This window comes from Bos taurus, chromosome 28 (genome assembly GCF_002263795.3).
Source record: "Bos taurus isolate L1 Dominette 01449 registration number 42190680 breed Hereford chromosome 28, ARS-UCD2.0, whole genome shotgun sequence".
In the NCBI taxonomy this organism is placed as follows: domain Eukaryota; kingdom Metazoa; phylum Chordata; class Mammalia; order Artiodactyla; family Bovidae; genus Bos; species Bos taurus.
In genome coordinates this window covers 39,311,386-39,326,253 of record NC_037355.1, presented here as the reverse complement: position 1 = coordinate 39,326,253, position 14,868 = coordinate 39,311,386, and the positions used below count along the sequence as shown (strand labels likewise).

General features: G+C 38.0%; 1 protein-coding gene across 9 annotated transcripts in view; it reads right to left on the bottom strand.

Moving 5' to 3' along the window:
- Positions 1-14,868, bottom strand: part of CCSER2 (coiled-coil serine rich protein 2) — a 154,849-nt gene that overhangs the window by 100,339 nt on the left and 39,642 nt on the right. For 7 of the 9 annotated variants that reach the window (XR_240518.5, XM_005226522.5, XM_003587997.6 and 4 more), the window contains exon 3: positions 14,174-14,370. Coding sequence is in view for 6 of the 9 variants with exons in the window: in XM_005226522.5 (XP_005226579.1) it covers positions 14,174-14,370 (197 nt within the window). In the remaining 3 variants the exon portion in view is untranslated. Of the gene's footprint in view, positions 1-7,376; positions 7,504-8,004; positions 8,091-14,173; positions 14,371-14,868 lie in introns of those variants that run through there. The other 2 variants (XM_024986909.2, XM_024986910.2) reach the window with 2 other exon arrangements.

Here is a 14,868-nt window from a genome sequence, read left to right as displayed (position 1 = left end):
GTGTCAACCCTTTGCGACCCATGGATTGCAGCACACCAGGCCTCCCTGCCCATCACCAACTCCCAGAGCTTTCTCAAACTCAAGTCCATTGAGTCAGTGATGCCATCCAACCATCTCATCCTCTGTCGTCCCCTTCTCCTCCTGTCTTCAATCTTTCCCAGCATCAGAGTCTTTTCCAGTGAGTCGGTTCTCCATCATATCAGGTGGCCAAAGTATTGGAGTTTCAGCTTCAGCATCAGTCCTTCCAATGAATAATCAGGACTGATTTTCTTTAGGATTGACTGGTTGGATCTCCTTGCAGTCCAAAGGACTCTCAAGTGTCTTCTCCAACACCACAGTTGAAAAGCATCAATTCTTCAGTGCTCAGCTTTCTTTATAGTCCAACTCTCACATCCATACATGACTACTGGAAAAACCATACCCTTGACTAGACGGACCTTTGTTGGCAAAGCAATGTCTTTGCTTTTTAATATGCTATCTAGGTTGGTCATAGCTTTTCTTCCAAGGAGCAAGCATCTTTTGATTTCATGGCTGCAGTCATCATTGGCAGTGATTTTGGAGCCCAAAAAAATAGTCTCTCACTGTTTTCCATTGTTGCCCAATCTATTTGCCATGAAGTGATGGGACTGGATGCCATGATCTTACTGTTCTGAATGCTGAGTTTTAAGCCAACTTTTTCACTCTCCTCTTTCACTTTCAAGAGACTCTTTAGTTCTTCTTCACTTTCTGCCACAGGGGTGATCTGAGGTTATTGATATTTCTCCCGGCAATCTTGATTCCAGCTTATGCTTCATCTAGCCCAGCATTTCGCATGATGTACTCTGCATATAAGTTAAATAAGCAGGGTGACAATATGCAGTCTTGACGTACTCCTTTCCTGATTTGGAACCAGTCTGTTGTTCCATGTCCAGTTCTACCTGTTGCTTCTTGACCAGCATACAGATTTCTCAGGAGGCAGGTCAGATGGTCTGGTATTCCCATCTCTTCAAGGATTTTTCCACAGTTTGTTGTGATCCACAGAATCAAAGGCTTTGGTGTAGTCAATAAAGCAGAAATAGATGTTTTCTGGAACTCCCCTGCTTTTTTCGATGATCCAAAGGATGTTGGCAGTTTGATCTCTGGTTCCTCTGCGTTTTCTAAATCCATTTCTAATGAAATTTCATTCAACATAAAATTAACCATTCATGTTGAAAGAAATTTCATTCAAGAATAAAAAAGAGCTTTTGAAAATTTAAAAATATTACTCAAATATCTAAGAAAATTGCTTGTACATTTAACCTTTAATACAGTATCACAATTCTATATATCTATCCCCAAAATACAAAAAGACAAGGCTATTTATTAAAGAACTAATTGTAACAGCAAAAGCATAATGTATATGCTTAGAAGTTGAAGGGCGGTAAATATATTCATATTTGCTTACTTTTTCTAAAAATTAAATAATAAATTATTAATTTGAAATAAATTGTTGATCATAAATTAAAATTAAACTATTCATAATTGTTAAGATTTATTGATTTAAAAGAGTATTAATTTAACTAAAATTACCAATATAAAATTAAATAATTAAGTAATTAATAAATTACTGATTTAAAATTAAATACTTATTTTTAACTTATTTTTAAAATAAATTTAATACACAAATTACAATTAAATTATTTTTAAATAAATTTAGTTTTAATTTAATTAAAAAATAAAATTTTGAAACTTTTAAACAAGTATCTATATTATCATACTGTTTCCCCTACTTAGCCTCTATAATATGCTATTCCTATGTATTACGAATGTTATTTGGGGGGTTATGCTGTTTTCAATATTCTACTATTGCAAATAATGCTTAAACGAATCCCTAAAAATCAAAAGTAAAATAATATACACAAGTCTAACTTGTGCATCAAATTCATGGAATAACCATTCAGAGAGAAACTATTTCAAACAGATAAAGATAAAAATCCTCAAGCTGTTTTTAAGAATTGTATTTTTGGTGGTGGAATTATTACTCTCAGACCTTCATAGGACCATCAACTATGCATTCCTAACAGTAGCCTCTATTAGGATTTTATCAAACCTTTGGCTTCACAATACTACCAAGGGCATAATATCCTTTTCCATAAAACATTCAGTTAACAGGACCAATTACTTTACATAAAACCTGCTTAAACTTTCACTTGGAACTTTCACCTTAATCCATCAACCCAAGCATTACTATTTTCTCTCAATCTAAAAGGGGTCCCAGTTTAGGACTTGTTCATCAACATGTTTTGATACCAAAGTACATGGGTATCTGTGTCAAGGACTACAGAAAGGTCTCTTCTACAGCTGGTGACTCTTTCACCCACTCACTTTTCCCCAGAGGGTAAGAGCCAAGGGACCCTGTCCCTTTTGTCCATCTATCTTCATTTTGTCTAATCTACCAGATTACTGTCCCAGGTGATTCCAGGTCAGAGTCCTCATTTTCATCTTTGTCAGCTTTTAAAATTCCTTCAAACTGAGATAAATAGAATGGTGTAGCTGAGATCCCTTTGGGGTTGTAGAACCAGCATCGGCTCCTCTTGGGACACTCAACATTCAACAGTGCGGCATTAACATCTTCATCTTAACCTCATCAGTGTCCCATATATTCACCCCACTTCTCATAAACATCAACCCCTACTGGGACAAATCCCTTGGCTCTCCCCTTCTGTTTTCCTCCTTTTTCTTGTTAATGACTTTTTTTTTTTTACCTTTAATATCAATAAGGCAAATCTATTAAGGTTTCTTAGACAGATGCTTGGCTTTACAACTGTATGATTTCATGAGGTGCCCATGTAAAAAGAGTCCTCTTAATCACAAGAGTTGATACGACCTGACTATGGGGCATATTCAGTAGAAAAATAATACAATCATCATCAAGTCAATCCAGCATGGCTTGCTACAGAGGGCACAGCCCCGTCATCTGTGATGTTCCACTTGGCATTTATGGAAGAAACACAGTCTCTCTTCTCAGATACACAGACTACAGTCGGTTTTATCCAGTCCACCAGGCTACCCACTCCCCCAGGTAACCTACTATGAACAGCCATCTGTGATGGTTCTAAAGTGAGTTGTGGGTCCTACCTATATCAACCCAATACTCTCTTCCACTCTGAAACACTTAAAACCAAAGATACTACTCCTAAATTAGTGACTCTCACAATCCATTTAATAAAAGTTCTTCAGGAAGTTGATGGCACAGCCCACAATATAAGACTACTCCCTGGCACTATAACCCCTGGTTTCAGTAGTTTTACGGTTTCATAACTTTACTACCTTCCTGGTAACCAGTGTTCATAAGAGTACTGCCTTTTGTCCTAGAATAATCGTTCCCATTAGGGTTGGCTTTAAAAGCTATTGGTAGTAGATCAGACTGAAATCTAAGCTTGGCCCAGCATCATGATCAGCCCCAGCACTCTGTATTACTTTCATTTTAGCTATCACAAGTAACAATAGCCAACGGATAATATATTCAGTTTGTTTCTTATTATTCTGCATTTTCTTCTGTATCCAGTGAGTCACCTCATTAGGGATTGTAGCTACCACCATTTCTAAATTCTGTTCCAAAACTTTTGCCTTTAGTAATAGATCACAGCACAGCTGCAGTTTCATATGATCACTGACTACACAGCCATCCAAGAATCAAAATTTCTTCATTCCCAGTCCTTTAATCCTTTTGCTTCCCACATGTTTCTTTCAGTCAGTCAAATTAGATGTAGCATATTTCATTTTTTTCTGACACCAGCTACAATGACTTTCGACATTAGCTATCCAGAGTTAGCACAAACTTCACAGGTTAATGGGACAGTCTTACATAAGACTAACATTTAATTCAGACACCATTGGCCAAAAAATCTCAGGGGTTCCCAGGCCCTGTACTTCCTAACTGACTACAAACTTGGAGGTTCCCAATACTCCCTCAAGGCTTCCCTGGTAGCTGAGCAGTAAAGAATCTGCCCACAAAAACTCAGGAGACACTGGTTTGATCCCTGGGTCAGGAAGATCCCCTGGAGGAGGAAATGGAAACCCATTCCAGCGTTCTTATCTGGGAAATCCCACAGACAGAGGAGACTGGTGGGCTATGATCCACGGGGTCACAAAAGAGTTGGGCATGACTTAGCAACTAAACAACAAACTATTCCATCAGGTCGTTCACCAGAACAACTTACGACACTCAGCAAAGGATTATACTTTATGATTACACTTCTATTATAGTCCACATGGTATAAATCATGACCAGCCAAAAGAAGAGACACACAGGGCAAAGCCTAGGGCGGTCCCAAACGTGAAGCTTCCGTGTTCCCTCTCCATGGAGTCAGAATAGGTCACCTCCTTGGCAAACTGATGACTAACAATAGGCAGAAAGTATGGCTAACCAGGGACATGCACCTGGGATTCGGTATCCAGACTTTTCACTGGAGTTTCGTTACAAAGACACTCGAGCTTGAATCATGGGCCGCATGACCAAAGCAATCTCCAGCCCAGTTCCCTCGCTCCCTGGAGGTCAAACTATCAGAGGGCTCAACACCCCAACTTTCTAACTGCATGTTTGGTTTTTCTCACATGCCCTACCCCCAGCCTGAGTCACCTTGTAAGCATAAACTATCAGGACCCACCATGAACAAAAGCACCCCTATCACTTGGGAATTTCCAAAGATGTAGAGGCTCCCACACAAAAACTGAGAACAAAAGTCAGCTGAATTCTTTATTATACAACACAAGACTTAGTATAAGACATAACAAGGCAATAATTAACACAGTATGTTACTGGCAAAAGAACAGACACACAGATCAACAAAACAGAACAGTGAGCTCAAAGGAGGCCCACACACATACATACACTCAACTGGTTCTGACAAAAGAGCAATGGGAACTCAATGCGGAAAGTACAGTCTTCTCAACAAACAGTGCTCAAACTCTTAGACAAAACTTCTTGCAAAAAAATTAACCCAAACATGGGTGTTACACAAAAACTAACTCAATATGGCTCACAGACGAAAATGCAAAACATAAGACTATAAAACTTACTGAAGTAAACAAAGTAGAAAAACTACATGACCTTGCATTTGGTGATGATTTTTAACAATACAACCTACAGCATGATCTGTGAAAGAAAAAAAATTAAGTGGGAATTTATTAAAACTTTGCTCTGTGAAAGACACTTTAAAGAGGATGAAAAGACAAGACATATGCTGGGAGAGACACATGCAAATCACACATCTAATAAAAGACACATCTGAAGCATACAAAGAACTCTTAAAATTCAATAACAAGAAATCAATTTAAAAATGGGCAAAAGATATTAAACTGACACTTAAAGATATACAGATGACACACACATGATAAACGTTCTGCTGTTAGGGAATTTCCAAATTTAAAACAATAACAGAATACTACTGTATACCTATTAGAATGCCTAAAAACAAAACACTGACGATAGCAATTGCTGGTGAGAACGGAGAACTAGAACTCTCACACACTGTCAGTGGGAATGCAATTTGGTACAGCCACTTTGCAAAACAGATTGGTAATTTATTATAAGGCTAAACAGTCTTACCACATGATTAAGCAATTGCACTCTGGTATTTTCCCAAATGAAATGAAAACACCTGTCCACATAAATACCTGCAGGTCAATTACAGCAGCTTTATTCATAATGGCCAAAAATGAAGCAACCAAAATGTCCTTTATAGCTGTGGTAATCCATACAATGTAATATTATTCATCAATAAAAAGAAATGAAGTACCAAGCCATAAAAAGATATGGATCAGTCTTAAACACATATTGCTAAATCAAAGAAGCCAATATGAAAAAGCTATATGGTGTATGATTTTAATTATATGGCATTCTTTAAAAGGCAAAATTATAGAGATTTTCTATATACATTAGTGTTTGCAAGGGGTTCGTTGCAGGGAGGGATAAATACATGAAATGTAGGGACATTTTAGGATGGTGAAACTATTCTTTATGAAATAAGACATTAAGCATTTGTCAAAATTCAGTGATCTTTACAGCACACAGAGTAAATCTTAATGCATATGATTTTTTTTTAAGTTTATGAAACCACCTCATTGAAGGAGGTGAGGGGAATAAATCACTATCCTAAGTAACTGTGGAAATGAATGGAGTCCAAAAGGCTAAAGGCAAAGGAATTCTACGTAAGCACCATACTCTAATTGATAAAGGTATGTCCTGTGAGGGTACAAATTAACAATTCTGAAGTGACTACTCATTTAGGTTAGAACAGCAACTTCAATAACTCCTGTGTTAGTTGTTCAGTTGTATCCAACTCTTTCTGACCCCATGGACTGTAGCCCAACAAGCTCCTCTGTCCATGGGGTTCTCCAGGCAAGAATACTGGAGTGGGTAGCCATTTCCTTCTCCAGGGGATCTTCCGGACCCAGGGATTGAACCCGGGTCTCCTACATTGCAGGCAGACTCTTTACCATCTGAGCCACCAGGGAAGCCCAAATTTCATTTAATTAGTAAACGCATTTAACTACTCAGCCTCAGCATCCTCATTAACTATAACTAGTTCATAAAGTCTATCTGATCCAACTCATGGAATTCAGTATTTTATTCATGCTGCTGCTGCTGCTAAGTCGCTTCAGTCGTGTCCGACTCTGTGCAACCCCATAGACGGCAGCCCACCAGGCTCCCCCGTCCCTGGGATTCTCCAGGCAAGAACACTGGAGTGGGTTGCCATTTACTTCTCCAATGCATGAAAGTGAAAAGTGAAAGGGAAGTCGCTCAGTCGTGTCCAACTCTTAGTGACCCCATGGACCGCAGCCCACCGGGCTCCTCCGTCCATGGGATTTTCCAAGCAAGAGTACTGGAGTGGGGTGCCATTGCCTTCTCCGATATTACTAATTATGCATCTACTGTATGCCAGGTTCTCTGCTAGGCAAAAAGGACTTCGTAGTGAACTACTTATTCTTTTTATTTTTCTTTAACAAACTACTTTTAAATTCACTTTTTCTCTGAAATGGGGGCTTTGACCCAGAAGTTTTAGATAGTCCAATAATTCCATGTTTGTGAAAACTGAAAAACTGTGCAGAAAAAAATATTCTACTCATGGTCTTAATATACAGACTGGAAGTATGTATAAAGATCTGAAATATAGGTGTTGATATAAAATTTAAATTATATCTGCCTTATTCTAAAACCTGATTTGTAAACATTTGTCTTTCTGATTTGAGATACAAGATTCTTCTTCCTTTTCACTTTCTTAATTTCATAGCTTCATCTCTAACCACTCTCTACTTCACACATCATATTCTTAGCAATGCAGATATTCCTCTCATACATCATGATTTTGTGGTCCCTCCAGGTACATGCTATTCCTTATGCCCAAAACACTCACCTTCCCTTTTCTTTGACCAACTGGTCAACTTTGTATCCATTCTTCAAAACTCAACTCAGCTGTCACTTCCTCATAGCATATCATACATATGCTAACACAGCATGCATGATATCACTTAAAAACTACACTATGACTGTATATTTATAATCACTTTTCATACTAGATTTTAAAGCCATAAAGAATAAAGACAGCCTTGCATATATTCAGTAACTTTAGCACTGAACAGTATGCCTGAGACATACCAGAAGCTCAATAAATAATTACTGAATTGAACTTCATATTAAACAGTTTTAATTTATGAGAAGTAATAATACAGAATGAAGAAAAATATTATGTTTAAAGGGTCACAACAACTATATAAAATAAACTTAACCTTTGTTTTTAAACCTAAAAGCTACATTAACAGGCCAAGAAGCTATGTTAGTAATTAAATGGGCATGGCAGATTCACTAGTCCAGCCAATAAAAAGGAAATTAAGAAAAATTTAGTTTCCTCAACTCATTCTGTCCCCTTATTTGTAATAGATCCCTTCCATGAGTTCAAGTTCTGCATTCTGTATCAGAGCATACTGAAAGTATGTATCAGAGCATACTGAAAGTATCACTGTCAGTTTGACATGTTCATTTACCTATATTAGGTCGGTCTCAACTTTCTGTAAGCTGTCCCTCCACTATCAGTCTATGCTAATGTCACATTTTTAGCTATTTGCAACTTGCTATTATGACACGTGGTACCTTAGAAACTTACTCTTGTAAATAGGTTATGTCACAATGTGTATGGAAAAACTACTGAATATTAAACATTATATTTAGTTTTAAGTGTTTCTATTTATTTTGAATTAAATGGCACATCATCATGACACTATTTCAACAAGTATATATTGAGTTCTTATTTAGTGCCAGAAACCTAGAAGAGTGATGAGAGAGAGATGTCATCACTATATTCAAGACACGTAGTAGGACCTGAAGATCAAAAGCAATGAGATAGACCTGTATAAAGTAGAGCAGGCCATGGAGAGCCACTCAAGCAGTTCAGGTTTGACATTATAAGGTTTGGGAAAACCATCAGAAAAATAAGTCAAACTGGCAATTTAGGATGATTTTGGCAGAATGAATGAGAACAGCAGTACCAATCCGAACTTTTAAAAGTGAGGAGGTAACACTTTTCTCCCTTACAGTCAATGAGTAATGGAATTTAATCACTTGTACCCTCTAAACCCACTTTCAAAATTGCAGATTCCTCGAAGCTGCCCTCTGCCACCACTTTAGTCCAAGCCACTACCACCCCTCACATGAATGACAGCTTCCAGCCACTGTTTGCCTCTCTTCTAGTTCAATCTTTATACAAAGTATTCTGAAAATGTAAATCAAGTTATGCCCCTTTCCAGCTTAAAACCAACATTCTTCCAATCACATATATCCTTTTCACCAACTTACTGTATTCCCTGGGCCAACTAAGCCTAACCATCATTTTCCAAAAAAGCCTTATTTAGCACCCACACCAGACCAGGTGTTCCAGCAATATACTTTCACTTGCTAATTTTCCTTTGCAGCACTTTCCTCACTTATCAATTGAAGAAAATGAATGACTTAGCTAAATGCTTCAACTACATGTGCCTCAACAGAATGTACGCAGCGGTCTTGATCACTGTATCCTCAGTGCTCTGCCCATGACGGTCACTCAAATATGTTAAATATATCGACAGCTGCCTCCCATTGGGAGCCAGAGGATAACAGCTTAGCAAGGACAACACAGAGAAAACTGAATGCCTAAGAAAAGTTAATCTCTGAATCTTTAAAATGTATTTTCAGTGTTCTAATATGAGGGTCAGCAAACTATTTCTTAAAGCTCAGAGAGTAAATATTTTATGTTTGTGTGCAATACAGTCTCTGTTGTAACTACTCAGCACTGCCAGAGTAGCACAAAAGCAGCCAGACTACATGTAAATTTATTGCAAAAATTTATCTACATATATAAATATACATAAATTTATTCACAAAAATATTCATTGGAAGGACTGATGCTGAAGCTGAAACTCCAATACTCTGGCCACCTGATGCGAAGAACTGACTCACCGGAAAAGACCTTGCTGGGAGACTGAAGGCAGGAAGAGAAGGGGACAACAGCGGATGAGATGGTTGGATGGCATCACCGACTCGATGGGAGTTGGTGATGGACAAGGACGCCTGGCATGCTGCAGTCCATGGGGTCGCAAAGAGTCAGACACAACTGAGAACTGAACTGAACTGATTTACAAATGAGTGGACAGCCTCAAGGCTGTAGCCTGCTGACTCCTGTTAATACACCCCAAAGAAACAGTAGACAGAAATTAAACCAAGCACAGTAAAACTAAATATGACAAATACAAACCAAATTGATATTCTGGTATTCCTCTGCTACATTTCTAGACCACAGGTAATTTCAAAATCCAGTGCAAAATAAACCTAGGGAAGTCCTATTCCCACATAAGTTACTGCAAGGAATATTATGACATTTAGCATACATTTAAGTTTGAATAAAGTCTAGCAACATCAGTCACCAAGGTAGCAACCCAAACCCAGCCAGCTGTTCCCTTACAAATGCACAGGTAAACGTGCAATGAAAGGTGTGGGCATCTACTCACTGACTGTCAAAAGCTCCCAAGCTAGAGTTTGAATCTACATTTTAAAATGAGAAAGGTTCTATCTAAATGATAAGGACGTTAAACCTGCCGACTATATGAAGATAAGTCAAGGCTGATAGAACAAAAAAAGAAAGCCAGGAACATCTGGTTCAACCACTTCTTTAGTCTTCCGTAAAAATCCTCCCCAAAATAAAAGCAGTCCATGTGATGATTTAAAATTATCAATCCCTAAATATTTAAGGGTCAGGAAATCAGTCATTGTGACATTTGAATTCAATTCCCCTGCAATGGGAGCGCTTATATTGGTCACAGCACCTCAGCAAAGATGGTTCTGAGTACGGTTCGCTGTACTTACAACAGCGGAAAATGCTTCCGCTTAAAGCTGTGCACATAACAGTATGATTCTGACAATATTTACTAGCAAAATAAAAAAAATGCTGTATTTCCTGTTCAAAAAGGTTAAATATCAACTAAAAGTTTACTGAGTTTTAAAATGCTCGGTTATCCTGAGTAGATAGAAGGCTTGAAAATCAAGAATACCAGACTGAGAGTAAGCTAGTTCCCAACCTATCAATATCAATTTACTCAATCCACCTAAATTCAACCAAATCGGAAGAAAGAGTTACTAACTGGTCCATAGCTACTTCAAAGGATTCTTATAGAAATATGGAAAGATGATAAACAAAAAGGACACTGCAGTGAACAAAGGTGTTTGAATCAAAGGCACTTTGAATCAGTGCCTATGTCAGAGCCCTCGAGACCATCCCCAACGTTAGATGGTCTAACGGAAGGACTCACAGGGCTCAGCAGTCATATATACTCATTTTGTTTCATGTCCATGTGTGTTCCGGCACAAGGACATGAAACAAAAAGAGAAAAGGAAAAATCAGATGGGGCAGAATTGAAGAAACGAAGCATTAGCTTTGAGTCCCCTCCCAGCAGAATCAATGTACATGCTCAATTCCTCCAACAAGTTGCAACAACACATGAAAACTGTTGTCTATTACACATGTCCCTAAGAAACTCAGTTGTTTTTGAGGGCTGGTGACATGGGCACCCTCTGACTAGGATATACGAAAACGTCAGGACCCCAGAAGGAACGCAGGTACACAGCATAAACCAGAGTACAGCTGAGGCACAGTGAACCACTCTTACCACTTAGGGGAAGTTCTGTATCACAGTAAGGGAACTGTTTACCAGCAAAGGGTCAGCCTTTCTAAGGACAGGCAATCTCAGCTGATATGTTAATTCTTTTTTTTCCACACAGCACCCCAAGTATATTATGAAAGAATATTAATGAAGGTAAATTATTATGCCTCATACCAACTTCAGATGGAAATCTCAAATGTAAAAAAAAATGAAAACAACAGCATAATAATAAATAGCTAACATTTTCTGAGCTCTTACTATTTCCCTGGCATTAATTATTTTTTATATATGACCTTATTTAAGGTTCACAACAATCCTATGGGGTAGTCTGAGATGATACTGAAAATACTCAACAACCACTATCACATGGCTGCTAAAACATTCAGGCATGTACTTCCCAATATCAGCCCTAGAGATACGTGCTGTTATTATCCCCATTCCATTACAAAAATAAAGGAACAGAGAATCCAAAGGTATACAATTAGTATATAACAGTAATGGGATTTTTAATCTAATTTGCTTCATAGCCCTGGTTCTTAATCATTTGCTATATTGCCTCTCAACATACTCGGAGAAGGCAATGGCACCCCACTCCAGCATTCTTGCCTGGAGAATCCCATGGATGGAGGGCCTGGTAGGCTGCGGTCCATGGGGTCGCTAAGAGTCGGACACGACTGAGCGACTTCACTTTCACTTTCACTTTTCACTTTCATGCATTGGAGAAGGAAATGGCAACCCACTCCAGGGTTCTTGCCTGGAGAATCCCATGGACAGGGGAGCCTGGTGGGCTGCCGTCTATGGGGTCCCACAGAGTTGGACATGACTGAAGCAACTGAGCAGCCACAGCAGCAGCAGCTCTCAACATACTAAGTATTTTGTATGGCCCCAGGACTAGAAAACGATGTCTTATACACACACACATAGTAAAAACTGTAAAGAAAAACAATACTAAACTTATTTACACGAAAATTTAAAACCATACATGATAAAGGCAACAAAAATGTGTAAATAAAACTGGTAAAATATACTAATTCTGAAAAAAAGAGGCCTTAAGACAAAAGGCATAATGAGGGTTAGAGAAGATCACTACATGATGATTGGAAATCCAATTTACCAAGGAAACAACTCTAAACAAGTACACACCTAATAAAACTAATTTAAAGTAGAAAAAACAAAATGTTTGTAGAATTTTAGAGAAAAATGGTAAACCCACTATCACACTCTGTTTTCAACTTAATTCTCCATCCTTTCTCAAATTGTCTTCCTCTTAGATCCAAAGAGAATGACACACAGACACCATTCCATTCCAAAGCACAGAATGAATATTTCTGTTTACCATCTCATATACACAGGCGAAATAACCAAGAAGGAAATTCGAGAACTGTAGAGACTAATGGTCAATTCAGATATGCACTGAACTCTTCCAGAGGCTATCTCATCATTTAAGTAATAAGAACAATGAACCGTCTGAAAAATGTCCGGTACCAGGTGGCTGACTGCTGCCATCTGCTGGACTCAATGCTCATTTCAATTCCAATCATATTCACTTAAAAAGTTCTATCTAGTAAGACAGCACGTAACGCTCTTAAACTGTAATCTTTTCTGAACTTCCTTTATCTAAAGAAATAAGAGATGATGCCTCTAAATTAAGTATGTGTCCTCTCCATGTCTGTGCAATTTAACAAGTTTCTGGTAATGATCTTTATTTTTTTTCCAAATCACAGGTTTACATGGAGACAGAAAATTCCATCACCTAAAATCTTCCTGGAATTTAATATATCCACAAGGACTACCAGTTTTCCTTACAACTACTGGAAAATTGTATTTTATATATTAAGTAATGATAGAGAATAGTTTTACTCACACCAATTATGCTTTATTCACATTGCATATAATCCACATTACTAGCAATTTTTCTTAAAATATGCATGTATAAATATATGGTAGGTCTTCCAGTGCTCACCAATGTCCGGTTCCCTTGCCTACCAGGCACACAGGAAAATTACACTTCCTGCCCACTCAATACATAAGATTAACTCAGTTTAGTAAATTGTGAGTAAAAGTTCCATATGCCATCTCCAGGCCAAAGCAGTAACTGCATGTGTAAATCCTCTGTCAGTAAACTGCTTGTGTGACATCCTCATTACCATAGGGACAAAGGGTCTCAGAAGGCCACAATGAAGCCCCAAGATCAAAGTGGCTTAGAACACTGAAGACAGCTGCCCTACAGAGATGTCCCGACCTACAGTAGACTTTGTAAGAGTAAAAAATAAACTTTCATTTCGTTATGTCACTGCAAATTGGCATTGAGAATGCTACCACAGCACAGCCTAGCCCAGGGTTTCTCAACAGCAGCACTACTGACACCTTGGGCTGGATAATTTTTTGTTGTGGGTGTTATCCTGTGTATTACAGGATGTTAAACAGTATCCCAGTGTCTACCCATTAGTTACCAGCAGCATTCCTCAATGTGACAAAAACATCTCTAGACTGCCTTCTCCTACCTTGAGAAACTGAAAAAGACAATATGCCTATGTGAATATATGCATTTATTTATGTAGAGCTGACCTTTGAACAACGCAAGGTTAGAGGTGCTGGCCCTCTCTGCACAGTTGAAAATCCATGGTTAGCTTACAGCTGGCACCCCATCTATGCGGTTCTCCACATCTGCAGCTTCGCATACACAAACCCAACCAACCACAGGCTGTGTAGTGCTGAAGTGTTTCTACTACTGAAACAAATTTACAGATAAGTAGACCCTCAAAAGTCAAACCCATGTTGTTTAAAGGTCAACTGCATCATAAATGTATATGAGACCATAATTAACTCAATCTTTATATGACACAAATATATGCTTCATTATGTATTTAAGACCAGATATTTTGTAGTCTCTTAAGAAATATGAATTCCCATTTCTCAGACGAGGAGAGTTAATTCATAAACTTACAAAAATCCAAACATCCCAAGTCTCTCTAATAGCAAAGTAAACAAAATGTTCCCAAATGGTACATAAATCCATACATACTATGCTGTTCATTTCGGAGGACTCATAGCTCCCAACTGGGTGGACATTTCCAATGGGCTCCAAGCCCTCTTCATCCCACATGTACGTTCCATCAGAGCTATCAGATGGAGAGAGTTCAAATGAAGAACCAGCTCTGTAATCTGTGTCTGGTGAAATCAAGTTATTTCCAGAAGCATGTTTTGAACATTCACTCCTGTCTTCAATTGAATTTTTAAAAGAGAGGGGGGAAAAGTTATTAGTTCACAAAATATAATTATTTGTTTCAAAAATACAAGCTTTAATAAATTGATATAGCAAAAGAGTTGGCAAAAAAGTATTCATAATTAGTATATTCTAAATCTAAACAATAAAAAAATCAAGATGTAAAATCTTAAAAATAACCTACTGAAATATTTCCCAATAAATTTCATTGAGCCATCTTTCACTTCTGCAGTATTTCTGGAAATGTAAATAAAGCCTCATATTCTTTGAATATCTCCTAGGGTATTTATTTTTAAGCACTGCCCAGGAAACTCCTTACTCTGTGTTTATCATTTATTCTTGCAGTTGCTTCTTAATAGGGAAATAAATTGCTCCAGCAGTCATTCCTAACTAGAAGACCCTCAAGACAGTCAAGAGTTTATACATATCTCAGTGATAGCCTACTCCCTCGATCGGACTACATGCCTCACCCAAACCCTCAGTTTGTTCTCAGT